The 13,659-nt window shown below is 52.9% G+C and overlaps 2 protein-coding genes across 2 annotated transcripts; both read right to left on the bottom strand.

The window, feature by feature from the left end:
* Positions 1–3,811: 3,811 nt before the first annotated feature.
* Positions 3,812–4,264, bottom strand: LOC137463554 (keratin-associated protein 5-4-like). Its single transcript, XM_068174792.1, has one exon. The coding sequence runs from the start codon at positions 4,211–4,213 to the stop codon at positions 3,896–3,898; it is 318 nt and encodes a 105-aa protein (XP_068030893.1). The 5' UTR covers positions 4,214–4,264; the 3' UTR covers positions 3,812–3,895.
* A 5,937-nt stretch (positions 4,265–10,201) lies between these two features.
* LOC137463526 (uncharacterized) lies at positions 10,202–11,122 on the bottom strand. The gene has a single exon (XM_068174766.1). The coding sequence runs from the start codon at positions 11,120–11,122 to the stop codon at positions 10,373–10,375; it is 750 nt and encodes a 249-aa protein (XP_068030867.1). The 3' UTR covers positions 10,202–10,372.
* Positions 11,123–13,659: the final 2,537 nt, after the last annotated feature.

Here is a 13,659-nt window from a genome sequence, read left to right as displayed (position 1 = left end):
CCATGAGGCAAAAATATCCCCAGGTCTCCTTCGGTCCCGAAGCTCCAGCGCTGTCTCCTTGGGGTGCTTTAAAAATGCAGCTTTGAAGGCTTGGGGGGAGGGTGGTTTGGGGCAGATTTTCTCTTTTTTTTCCTCATAAAAAGCAAAAATCTCAACCCTGCTGAAATCTCAACCCCTTCACCCCAGTTATTAATGGGGAGAAAGTGAAAAAATCCCTGGTTAATAGGGCTGGGATGAGCAGGGTAATTATTTGAGTCAGCCCATACAGCAATAATGAGCCCAGAGTGGCAATTCCTGGGGGACAATTAAAGGTTTGTTGTTGAGAGCTCATCTCCAGCTCATTTGGAGTCAACAGCAAAATTCCCACGGGTTTTTGGGGGGATGGACACACCAAAAATGCACCTCAGCTGCAGCCAATCCTCCAGCTCTGGCTGAAGGGGCTCATTGTGGTTTTCACGGAGATCTTTCTGCACTGTAAATATCCCAAAGGCGTTTTTTTCCGGCTTATTTTTCCCCTTCCCACATAAACGATTGTAACACCACAAAAACCCAATAAAAACTGTCCAGCCTGGTGCCTGCCTGGAGATTTTAGGAGCCTCCCGAGGCAGGAGGGTGCTCAAAGCTGTTCTGGTGAAGCTCCGTGGAGTCGGGAGAGGCTTGGGAAGCCTTGGGGGTCTGGGGACTGTGGAGTCCAGCAGAAGACACTCTGGGGAGAGGTTTTTGGGATTTCTGCAAGATTAGGATCCCCCAGGGATGATCCACAGCCACCAGAACTTTACGAGGGTTCAGGGGGAGCGCAGCTCTGGCACAAACCCTGCATTAAATCCATCTGGATCCTCCCAGTGGCACGGAAAACACGGGTGAGAAGTTTGGAATCAGCGATCTCAGAGGTCTTTCCCAACCTCTCCCATCCCGTGACTCTGAGTTTAGGGAAACACCAACGCCAGAGGGATTTAGGGAATGTGACTCTTTATTGGGCCAGGCTCCGGAGGGTGCCGGGGAGGCTTTGGGAGCCCCGGGGAGGTGGGAGGGTGCTGGGCTGTCGAGTCCAGGCCATCCCTCTGTCTGCCCTGGCTGTCTCCAGACCCTGGCACGGGGCTCGGAGACCTTGGCATGAAGTCAAAAACACCTGTGGCTTCGATTTTAGCCCGTGGGAGAGGCTGCCAACTTTGTGTGAGGAATTACAAGCCACAAGGGTTTGAGTAGTGTGGTAGTTGAGTTAACACAGGGTGAAAAAGTAGTATTTTGGGGTTTTTAGAATGGGGTTCAGGGGGTACAAGACGGAGGGATTTGGGCGTGTCCTGACCTTGTTCTCCTTCTTCTTGTCCTCCGTGTCTTGGTGTGATGGTGACACTTTTCTGTTGGTTTAAGGTAGAGATAAACTGTCCAACATAAATGACAGGTATTGGCACGCTATTGTAAATATAATACACAGAGTTCTGAGCATAAAATGTAAACGCTGCCCGAGACTGGGGACAGAATGCCATGGGCGACCTGCTGGACAGAGCTCAGCAGGTCAGAGAGAGAATATTATAGATAAGGGAAAATAAACAACCTTGGGAAGCTGATCCTGCACACCCAGACTCCTCCTTTGGCTGCACGGGCTGGGAAACGAGGACTTTTACAATCTTGGGGTTATCCCGACACCCAGACCCCGAGACTGGGTGACCTGTGGGGGACACAGCAGCTGGCAGGGGCTGCTGGAGTGCCACCACCCCCATGGTCCCAGTGCCACCATTGTCCCAATTGTCCCTGGGTCCTCGTCCCGTTTTAAAGCCCTCCCCTTGTCCCTCAGCGCTGCTGTGCAGGATCCCAGAGCTCTTTCCCAGCATCTGGAGTCATTCCCTGTGTCCACAAGGGAGGAATCCTTCCTGACCTCCCTCCCTGCATTCCAAACCCGACCCCGACTCCGTCCCAGCTCCGCATCCTCCTCTGGGAAGTGATTCCCCAAAGGAGGAAAATCCACCTGTGCTGCCAGAGTTACCCGAGCGTGAGGGCAAAGCGAGAGCAGGGAATGAGGATCCAGGGTGTGAAAAACGCATATTTTATGATTGGCTTTTCGCAAGTATTACGATTAATATTATATGTGTAATGTTAGAGAGTTATGCTGTATTAATTTTCCTCAGTAGTGTGTAAAATATATTTCTAGGTTATAACACAATATTAAAATAGAAACTATGCTGTGTAAGATACTTTTTAACTAGCTGAAGAAAGAGATGAGATAATCAAGAAATTCTTCGCACTGAGATAACAGCAAAAGGGCACATAAAGAGTTACTGCCTCCTTAAAGACAAACATTCTTCCACCTTCTCTCCGTCTTTACGGAACCACCAGGATTAAGGGGAAGAAGTTGACAAAAACAGAAAAGTTCTTAATTTGCAAGGAATTTATGCATCATGGATGAGCTATATGAATATGCAACAGGCTGTTGAGTTTAAGGGTCATTCCTTTGTTCACGAGGCATGGTTTTGGCAGCTCAGTGCCTAAAAATATCCGGACGTCTGTAATTCTTTGCTTTTTATTGTCTTGTAATTGTCCTAACTCTAAATTTTTATTACTCTAATTGTATTACTATTTTTACAACCATTTCATTATTATTAAACTTTTAAAATTTTAAAAACCAAGTGGTTGGCGTTTTTCACAAGGGGTAAGGTAAAACTTTGTCTCTTTAAGCCAGGTCTTCTAAGCTCTCAGAGACAAGTATTATACCCTTGATAGCTCAGCTACCTCAGGCGGCATAAAAATAGCAGGATGGCTCCTGTGACAGTGTTGGAAACAAAAAAGTCTTAATAAAAGGCAAAATAAAAAAGCTCTTTACAGAGAAAAACCGAGCCAGGGCAAGAGGTTCTTGCTTCTGCTAAAACACTTCACAAAAGCAATTTACTTCTTTTGTTCTCTTCTTTTTCTAGTGAATTGCTCAGGCGGGACTTCTTGGCTTCTGTCCAGTTGGGTGTCCTTAGGTTTGAGGTGAAGTCTCCAAAGTCCTGTGAGGTGTCTTTTAACCAAATTGAGGAGAGGAACTTCTGAGCTTTTTTCCTTTTCAAGGAGACAAAGGGGAACTTTTTTACCCCATCAACAGAGGGCACATCCCTACACAGGGGTGGGAGCAGCTCTGTAGGGGCTGTCCCTCCTTTTTCCGGGAAATGAGACAGCTCGGTGTCATTGACCTGTCACCCCAACCCCAATTCCCGAGCTGTGTTTACAGCTCCCTGACTCACCGCGATGGATATCGCTCCGTTTTTATCTGTTTCCTGTGCCGCAGCAGCTGCTAATTGCCAGCCTCACCTGCCTGCAGTGGGAAAACCCGTGGGTGCCTGCTTCTCCAAAGGTTCCTCTGCTTGGGCTTTGCTTGGTGAAATTAAGCCCAAGGTTTAATTATAGCCCGTTCTGCTCCCAGAGCTTAATCTCTGCTCTGGAGCTGGCACCAGATAAAGCTAGGAATGATCTGGGTAAAAAAGAGGAGAAAGTGGTTTTTTCTTCTCCATGAGATCCCAGCCCTAAAATCCCATCCTGGCTCTGGAGAACATCCCAGCCCTAAAACCCCATCCTGGGCTGCATCCCTTTGTCTGGAGAACCTCCCAGCCCTAAAACCCCATCCTGGCTCTGGAGAACCTCCCAGCCCTAAAACCCCATCCTGGGCTGCATCCCTTTGTCTGGAGAACCTCCCAGCCCTAAAACCCCATCCCGGGCTGCATCCCTGGCTCCAGAGCATAAGGAAAAACCAACACCAGAGGGATTCATGGAATGTGACTCTTTATTGGGCACAGCCCAGGCAGCACCAGCCTGGCCCTTGCCAGGCTCCAGAGGAGGCTTTGGGAGCCCTGGGGAGGTGGGAGGGAGCCGGTCCCGGCGTGGCCTTTGCTGCTGGAGCTGGGACGAGGTGAAGGCCAGGCTGTCACTTCATCTTCTGCTGGGGCATCTGCAGCACCTGCTGCTGCTGCTGCTGACCCTGCATCTGCGGCTTCCCATGGCAGCCGCCACCTCCTGAGCTGTGACAGCCGCCACCTCCTGAGCTGTGACAGCCACCACCACCGGAGCTGTGACAGCCGCCACCCCCCGAGCTGTGGCAGCCGCCGGAGCTGCCACCAGAGCTGTGACAGCCCCCGGAGCTGCCCCCGGAGCTGTGGCAGCCACCACCCCCTGAGCTGTGGCAGCCGCCGCTGCTCTGGCGCTGCTGCCGGTGGCACTGGTCCTTGTCCTGGCGGGAGCACATGGTGCTGTGCTGGGTGACCTGTGGGGACACAGCAGCTGGCAGGGGCTTTTCCTTCCTGCTCCTGCCCTTCCAAGCAAGAGGAATCCTTTTCCCAGTCTCAGCCAGATCCTACATTTCTCTTTAAAGCTTGCACTGGATCCTTTTCCCCCCTGGCATTGTCCCACCCAAGGCGTTGGGGACACCCAGGCCATGCTTGGCTTTCCAAATCCAGACCCAAGACCCCAAACCCTCCCTCCACGTCCCCACCTCTGCTCCCTGTGAACCCCTGGGCTCCCTCCTCACCCACCCCAGAACAAATCCCAGCCCCGTTCCAGGTGTGGGGATCCAAACTCACCCTCCCCACCTGAAGGTTCTGGAGACCCCAGCTCTTACCTGAGCTGCTTGTGCAGGAAGAGATGAGGAAAGATGAGAGGGAATGAGGCTTTTGGGGACAGGAGCACTTTTATACCCTCTCTGCACACCCCACCTGGAGAAGCCCCTCCCTGTCCCACAGCTCTGCCCGTTCATTTAATTCGCCGGTGGCTTTTTTTTTATTTTTTTGCCTCCCCATTCCTCGGGCTCCTGGGGTGACTCACCTGATCCCAACTGGGATTGCCTCTCCTTCTAGGTCGCCTTTCCTGCCCACAGAACTTTAATTGCCGGCTCTGCCTGCACGGGGCTGGGCTGGGGGAGCCGTGTGGGTGGCCTCGGTTTCCTCAGCTCGGGTTTGGTGTTGATCACACCCCGGGAGTGCTTTGGGTTCAGGGGGAGATGGTGTCTCATCCCCAAACCACAACTTCCCTCCAGAATGTCCTGAGGTTCTCTGGGCCTACAACTCCTCTAAAAACTGAGATGGGCCTGGAAGTACCAAAAACAGCTTTGGGAAAGGAGAAAACTCTGCTTTAGCAGGAATTCCCTCTCTGCTGGGCACTGGTGGGGGAATGTCCAGCGCTGTGTCCAGCTTTGGGCTCGCATGGCAAGAGGGGCTGGAGTGGGTCCAGATAAGGGAACGGAGCTGGGGAAGGGGCTGGAGAGCTCCTGAGGGAGCTGGAGGGGCCCAGCCTGGAGAAAAGGGGGCTCAGGGGAAATTTCTGGCTCTGCACAACTCCCTGACAGGAGGCTCAGGTTGGAATTGGGAGGAATTTTTTCCTGGAAAGGGCAGCTAGGCCTTGGAATGGGTTTGGAGTCGCCATCCCTGGAGGTGTCCAAGGAAGGCCTGGCCTTGACCCTCTGGGCTGGGGGACCAGGTGGGGATTGGGCACAGCTTGGACTTGATGGCCTTGGGGGGCTTTTCCAGCCTCAAGGATTTTGGGATTTGCCTGGAATCACCGTTGGCTCGTTCCTCTTAGGACTGATCAAAACACGGTGGGACGATGAGGAAACTCCAACATTTCCTGCCGTTGCCGCGAGGACCACAAGCAGCTGGAATTCTTATTTTTGGAAGGAATAAGCCCTGCCCTGGGTAACGATCCAGGATTAGCAAGGTGCTTAATTATGTGGTTGGGTCTCAGCCCGGGAACAATTCCAGAACAGCCATGCCATGGTTTTATTCCAGGTGAGCAGAGGAGGAGGAGGAGGAAGAGGAGGAGGAGGGATCCCACAGGAGCCCTCGGCCACACACAGCTGTGGGCAACTGGCAGACCCCCGGGACTTTCTCCAGAGCTGCAGGAACACCCTTTTTGCATTCCCCTGATCCCCAATTAGCTCCTAATTGGCCAGCAAATCCCGGTGCTGTTCCGACAGGAGAGCTCATGAGAGGCAATAATTTGGGATACTCCCTGTACCTTTCTGCTGCGTGGGCTGGGAATTCTTTAGGACCATGGAGCTTGTTTGGCTCTTTTCTGTCACTGCTTATGGAAGACATTGCAATCATTAAACAGGAAGCAAAAAAAAGGCTGAAATCTGGATTTTCCCATCTGGGAGCTGCTGTGGTTTTTTTGGTGTGAAAAGGCTTGGAAAACACTGGGTGGAAATATTTCCCTTCCTCCCGAGCTCTCCTACCTTTGATTTGTCTTTGTCCACGCTGATTTTATGGCGACCACAGGGAGATGGAGACTGAGTGGTTCCTGCTATCCAAAACCCATCCACATTTGCTGCTACCCAAAACAGAGGATTTTGGGAAAGGTGGGAGGACAGGGCGGGTGAGGCAACCAGGTGAGCAGCCTGAAGCTTCTTTTGTGTTGCTAAACTTCTGCCGTGATCTAGAACAGTGTCAGGACAAACTGTGCCTGGGTTTGGTCGCTGCTCCTCAACTGGGTTTTGTTCTGGCCTCAGCAGAAATGTGGTAAATGACCTCTGGGAAAAAAAAAAACACTCGAAGGAATTTTTGGCTGTGTTCATTTCCTCGTGTTTTAATTGCTCTGAGTTTGTTAACAATGGGCACCTCTACATTTTGTGGTTGGCCACCTTAATGTGCCTTGGAAATGTGTGTTTTGAATGGGGGGCTCAAGGCAAACCCCAGACTGGGACAAGGAGCCCTCCCAAGCCATCCCTGCTCCAAAACCAGGGAGTGAGCTGCTGCCTGCACCCTTTTCAGCAATGCCAGAAATTTCTGATCCCCCTGACGCACTCGAGAACAATCTTATCACGATAACATCCATTTCATGAATGGCAATACCAGAGCAATAAATTACCCAATTCGTTTTAATTACAAGCTGAGAAGAAATTTAGCAGCTCATTGTGTAACGATGAAGCAACTCCCCTGGCACGACCCAGAGCTCTGGCAGGGCTGGGCACAGCATTTCTAGAGAGGCTGGCTGGGGGTTTGCCACCTGCACGTGGATGTACCTCCCCTGGGGGCAGCGTTTTGGGGCCAAACGGCAAAAAAAAAAAGGGTTCTTTGTCTATAGGTTTTAATCCCTGCTCTGGAGCTGGCACCAGATAGAGCCAGGAATGATCTGGGTAAAAAAATCCCTAAAACCCCATTCTGGGCTGCCTCTCTGGCTCTGGAGAACATTCCAGCCCTAAAACCCCATTCTGGGCTGCCTCTCTGGCTTTGGAGAACCTCCCAGCCCTAAAACCCCATCCTGGCTCTAGAGAACATCCCAGTTTTTTTTTGGCTCAAAACCCCTCGGAAATGATGGATTATGGCAGCTCAAATGTAGTCACAGACTGATCCAGACACAACTGTGCCAGTGTGAGCAAAGCCTTTATTTCAGCACCCACAGAGAAGCTCAGGACAGGTTACAGGAGACACCAGGGGAGGGGGAGGACATGTTGTCCTTGGAAATTGCTGGGCACATGCAAAGCTTTCCAAACATGGATCCAGGGCATTCCTGTGGATCACCTCCAGCTGGTGGGGTGATCACTTGTCATCTTGTCATTTGAGGATCCGAGGTAGGTGTTGCAGTTGATACCTCCAGAGATGGATCCTGTATTGGTCCCATGGAATCCGGGTCCACTGCTCTCATGGCTGCCAGATATGTTCCCGTAGTAAATGGATCTGTCATCGCTCCTGTGGCCACCGGATCCGCCACTGGTTGGGCGACCACCGGATCCACAACGGCTTGGGCTGCCACCGGATCCACCACCTCTTGGGCTGCCACCGGATCCACCACCTCTTGGGCTGCCACCGGATCCACCACTGGTTGGGCGGCTACTGGATCTGCTAATGCCTGAGAGGCACCAGGATTCTACGTGGTAGGAGGACCGTTCTCTGTCCTTGTCCTTGTCCTGGGGGTAGGACATGGTTGGAGACCTGCTGGGGAAACCCATCCGTGAGTGAGGGCAATGAGCAGGGACACTGCAGGGCTGTGTGGGATGGGACTTGGAGCACCCTGGGATGTGCTAGTGGAGGGGGAAGGGGGTGTCCCTAAAATCAGTGAGCTGATTTTAAGGTCCCTTCTAACCCAACCCTTTCCATGATTCCATCATTCCATCATTCCGCAGTTCTAAGCCAAGTTCTGGGGCGGGAGAAGCGTTATCACCTCACATCTGCCCGTGGTGGCCTCTTTGGGCGAGCCTTGGTCTTGTACATGAGAGAGAAGTGAAAAGAGAAGAGCTGGATAGATTCCAGAGCAAGACATGCAGAGCCCTCGGCCACCAGAGCCAGGAATTTTTACGTTTTCCTGCTCGGCAGAAGGACTGAGATGGAGATAGGATGTGGAAGAGAGGTGCCCAAGAGCTCAGGATTGGGGAGAAGCTGGAGAGCATAGGAAGAGCAAAAATCGGATGGATCTGGACTCACCCGGATCAGAAGGAGCTCGAGAGGAGACGCTGAGGACATGCTGAGGAGAAACGGGGGAGCGAGGGCTTTTAAATGTGAATTGGATTTCTCTGGAAATGGGAGTGACCCAATTGCTCAGCACCCCCGAGCACTTGGCTAATTAATAGAGCACTTGGCTAATTAAGAATTCCCCCCCCCCCCAACTGAGCAGATCGATATCCTGTCATCCCTCTTGTTACTCCATAAAAATGTTAATTGTCCACCATGCCTGGGCTCGTGGGTGGGGCTGGGAGAGTTTGGGATGTTTTTTGCCACCTTTGATTGCGGCATTTACCCGTTCCTTGTGCCCAAATCCTGAACTGAGATAGGACCGATAGAGGGTGGGAAGGTGGGATTGTGGGGTTGTAAAGGAAACCCAGAAATAAAAGGGAAAGGGAACAAAAAGCCGTGGTGGTGGGTAGTAAAAATAAACATAATTGGACAGGGCATAGCATCAAAGAAACACCAAAAATTCTGAATAAAGTCAGCAAAGAAGCACTAAAAGCAGTACTGGGATTTTTCAAGCCATTTGTTTCTTTACTTAAAGACTTTCAACCCAAACAGAAGGAATTTAAAGCCCCGTAGGATGCGGAAAACGTCCTGGTAGGAGCGTGAGGATATCGGGATCTGTGTCTTCAACGCTCTGCTTTGGGGACAAAAGTGTCTTTCTGCCCAGGCCTGATCTCCTGCAGGGCTCTAGAGGCCACTGTGAAATTAAAAATAGCCTGGATTGAATGAAAATAAAACACAGGGTCCAGGAGACTCCTTGGTCCCCATTGGAGCTGATTCACTGGAACTGATAGATGAGGAAATCTGATTTCACAAACGCTAGGGGAATGGAAATCCTTGTGAGGCTCATTATCCATGATTAATTACAGCCCTGATTCCATGGATGGGGATAAACATGTTCCATTGTTTGTCTCAGGGACGGAGACAAGCACCTGAGCAGCCAGTCTCTGTGTACCCTACAAAGCTCCTGCTCCTTGGAGAGGCATCCCTGGATCCACGGGGACCATTCTGAGCAGGAAATGGCTTTTTTTTGGGCTAGTTTGTTGGTGTTTTGAAGGAATTGCCTTTGCAGAAGTTGGCGAGGGAGGCTTGGGGTGGTGCCAGTGTCAATCTCAACCCTCAAAACCCCCGTCCTGATCCTGCTTTGGCTTCTTTCCCTTTTCCTGCAGGAGAAATCCCCACCTGTGGCCCTGGGAAGCGGCTGATAGTGCCGTGTCCTGACGCCAGGAGGGGATGGAAGCCCTCACCTGGGCTGGGGAGGAGCCAGGAGCTCCGAGCATGCGGTGCCGTGACTCACAACAGCTCCACATCCCAGCTTGGCCCCAGAAATCCTCCCGGGGGGTTCCTCTCCCAACCCTACCAGACCCTACCAGGAATTTGGGGCCTTTCACCCTGTTAGAGCCATTCCCAAATCCTCTTCCTGCCTTTTTTGCTCAGGGCTTTTTTTGGAGATTTTTGGTGCCAATCCAGCTGCAGCCATTGCCTCGTGGTCCCAAACAGACCCCTCTGCTTTTTCCCCTCTCTGATGAAATGTGGATTTTTCTTACACAACGTTACTAATATTGAATTACCCCCTTGCATAAACACTCCGTGATGAAAACTGTTACTTTACCAAGCAGGAAATTGCCTGGAGTGGGAACAAGGAGCCACCAGGTGGAACCAACCCGGAGCCTCCTTTTGAGGGCGGGCTAGGCCGCTGCAAGCCCAGCTTTGGCCACCAGAAGGACCAGGAGCCACTCAGACGGATGAGGAGATAAAAACACGGATGCGAGGTGGGTTTGAGCCAGCATTTTTTTATTGCCTCCACGTCTGCTGTGAAATGAAGAGCATTTTAAATTCCACAGCGTCAGCGGGTCACAACTTCAGAGCGCGTTACAAGCAGAGGGACAGAGCAGAGATCGGTGACAACGCAGGACAAGGGGACACAGGGACAAGTTCCCTTTGCTTCCCCTCACTCCTCACGTCCTTTATTTCATCTTCCGAGCTGGCACTTTGCAGATCTGCTTCTGCTGCTGGCGGGGGATGCCCTTGGCCACGGGCACGCAGCCCTGCTGGACCGGAGGGGGACAGGGACAGGGACAGGTCTGCACTGGGGGGGGACAGCTCTGCACCGGGGGGGGACAGGGACAGCTCTGCACTTGTGGGGGACAGCTCTGCACAGGGATGCTCTGCACCGGTGGGGGACAGCTCTGCACTGGGATGCTCTGCACAGGCGTCCCACAGCACGGCTTCCCACCCTGGGCCACTGGCCCGTGGCACCTCTCAGAGCACACGGACCTCCCATAGCCCTGGCACCCCCCCGAGCCCCCGTAGCTGTACGTGGGTCTCCTGACGCAGCTGCCACCCCCTCCGTGGCACGAGCCCGAGGAGCCGTGGCACCTCTCGGAGCACACGGACCTCCCGTAGCCCTGGCATCCCCCCAAGCCCCCGTAACTGTACGTGGGTCTCCTGACGCAGCTGCCACCCCCTCCGTGGCACGAGCCCGAGGAGCTGGAGTAGCCGTGGCAGCGCTCGGCACAGCGGGGCTGCCGGTAGCCATAGTGGCGGTAGTTGTGGCCCCTCATGCCCTCCACGCCCTCGCCGTGGCAGCCCGAGGAGCAGCACGTGGCGTAGCCGTAGCGGAAGGGCGTGCGCCGCGTGTCCAGCCAGGAGCCCGAGGGATCGTACCAGGTGGAGTTGAGGTTGAAGAAGGATTCTCTTCCGGAGGAGTAGATCATGTCGGGGCTGTGGGGAAAAACCTGGAAAAGAGATGGGTTGGTGGTCAGCATCTCCTCTGATCACGTTTAATTTCCCGTGGGGTTTATCCTGAGGGCCTGGATCCGGAGGAAATTCCTGCGGTTGCCCGAGGCTGGTCAGATTGCATCCAATTTGCATCCAAACCCTCCTTCTGACCTTCGCTTTCCAATTTTTCACCTCCAAGAACAAAACCAACCACAAGGCACCACCACACGTGGCGGCACCACTGTAAATCCCACCCCCGGGTCCCTCAAGAGCTTCTCCCATGGCAGAGTGTGGTCTGAGGGTCCAGATGTGACCTCCCAAATCCAGACCCCCATCCAAGAAGGGATGAGCCTCACCAGGTCTCAAAAGAAGACAGGCGCTGCCCAGGGGAGCAGAATGTGAGAGGCCAAGGGGCCGAGGGCTTTTATAGAGCTCTGAGTGTTCCCCTGAAGGTGAAACACGCGGCAGGAACGAGGATTAAATTATTTATTGGCAAAACATCTCCTCCATTTGGATGCTGTTCCCAGTGCCTGGCATGTTCTGCTTGACTCACCATTTCTGATAAGCATCTTTTAATTATAACATCGGTCCCCAGCGGGACACATAAAAGACTGAGATGGACTAAGCCCCACTTTGGCTGGGTGAGACAGGTAATAAAGGACTTATTCACCCTCTGCAGGGGTGACCTGTGAGTCAGGAGCGGTGATGGCACCGCTCTGACCCTCCCCTCCTGCTGCCCGTGAGGAGCATTTCCAGCTGAAGCACGAGCAGGTGATGGGAAGAGCCAGCTCAGAGTCACCAAAAGCAAATTGTGCCCGTCGGTTTCCGTGATGAAGGGCTTGGCTCTGGGCATGAGGGAGCGAGGGCGGGCAGGGCCTGACACGGCTTTTCCAGGGAATTTCTGGCTGCTTCGTTCCTGGAAGTGTCCAAGGCCGGGCTGGACAGGGCTGGGATGGTGGAAGGTGTCCCTGCCTGTGGGAGTTGCAGTGAGATGATCCCTAAGGTCCCTTCCAACCCAAACCATTCCCTGATTCTGTTTCTCCTCCATTTTTGCATTCCACACTTGCCCCTCCCCTCATTCCCAAGTTGGTTTTTTGAGGTCCCTCCCAACCCAAACCATTCCACAATTCCATGGTTCTGCCTCAACTTTTGCGAGGTTTTTGGCACAGCCTCCCACAGCAGCCTCGGGGTTAAACTGGTGGAAGCTTGGACTGGGTGGATGAACAACGTGGGGGTGAAAAGGGGGCTGATTCTGGTGCTGGTGCTGCTTAACACCTTCATCAAAACGCTGGATAATGGGATGGGCTTGGAAAATCCTCAAACTGGGGTGATGGGCTGGAATTACTGAAGGAACAGGCCCGTGGCTGGGATGGGGTAACTGGGATGGGGTAACTGAGGTGGGAGGGCTGGTGAAAAGCAGCTTGGAAGAGAAACTGGACCAAATCAGACCTGGAAGTGAGGGGTGAGCTGGCCCGTGGTCTGTGGGCCGTGAGTCACCGTGCTGGGAACTGGGAAAAGGCCGGGAAGAAAATCCCTAATAAAAAAAGGGCTCTGCCAAGGTGAATTTTACAGGTAAGTGGTTTTTTATTTGGCTAGAATTAGACACGAGAGAAATAAATTGTTGTGGTGAAGAAAATGAGAATGAATTTCCTTTTTTTCCTTCCCAGCTCTCCGTGGTGGTTGTGTGAGGACACGCCCGGGCGATGCCGAGGCAACACAAAGAAATGAAATTATTTATTTTCATGCACTTTGCGGGAGGCTTTTCTGGCAAAGTGAGGAGAAGGAGCAGGTTACCCGTGTGCCTGCAAGAGCCTGGCCTGCACCTTCCTGCAGGAGCGAAAAGGCATCCCCGGCATGCACAGCCACCCCTCCCGTGCCGGGCCACGCGCTCATTATCATAATTAACATGTAAATGAGGATGCCCTCCCCGTGCACTGCTTCCATCCCGGGGATGAAGGTGCTGGCACGGCCGCAGAGCAGATGTTGGCGCCCGGATCTGCCCATCCCGAGCTCCCGGGGTGGGTAAATCACGGTGGGGAGGATAGTCCACCTCCCAGGCTGGAGAAATCCCTGCGGGCAGAGCTGAAACCCTCCCGTGTGAGCCCTGACTCTGATTTAAATGTACGAATTTCCTCGCGAAGGTTTTAATGGCTTTCAACATCTTCTCGTTGCAATGTCAGTGATGCTTGTGGGGGCAAGAAAGAGAGAAACCGAGGGTTTGCTAAATATTTTTCAATTTTATTCTTGAATACACGGGGAGGAGAGAAAGTTGCAGGAGTCCGTGGTGCTCCTGCCGTCACAGTGGCTCCTTTTTTTCTCGTAAAGTCCTGGCGCTACTTCCAAACAACCTTGAAAGCACAGCCCCGTGAAGCCCGGGAGAGCAGATCCGTGGCGGTTCCTCCGTGTCCGAGTGGCCTCAAAAGGAGGAACACCCCTCTGCTCCTCAGGGAGAACCAAAGCCCGGCAGGGGAGGACACCCTGAATTTAAAGTGTCGGTGCTGGGGCCAAACAGGGGATGGCAGACCCCAAATCT

Source organism: Anomalospiza imberbis, chromosome 29 (assembly GCF_031753505.1).
Source record: "Anomalospiza imberbis isolate Cuckoo-Finch-1a 21T00152 chromosome 29, ASM3175350v1, whole genome shotgun sequence".
Taxonomy (NCBI): domain Eukaryota; kingdom Metazoa; phylum Chordata; class Aves; order Passeriformes; family Viduidae; genus Anomalospiza; species Anomalospiza imberbis.
Note: the sequence above shows the minus strand (reverse complement) of the source record. Positions and strands in the feature narration are given on the sequence as shown.

Coding starts and splice junctions, on each gene's coding strand:
- LOC137463554 (XM_068174792.1), bottom strand. CDS start 4,213: ATGTGCTCCCGCCAGGACAAGGACCAGTGCCACCGGCAGCAGCGCCAG.
- LOC137463526 (XM_068174766.1), bottom strand. CDS start 11,122: ATGATCTACTCCTCCGGAAGAGAATCCTTCTTCAACCTCAACTCCACC.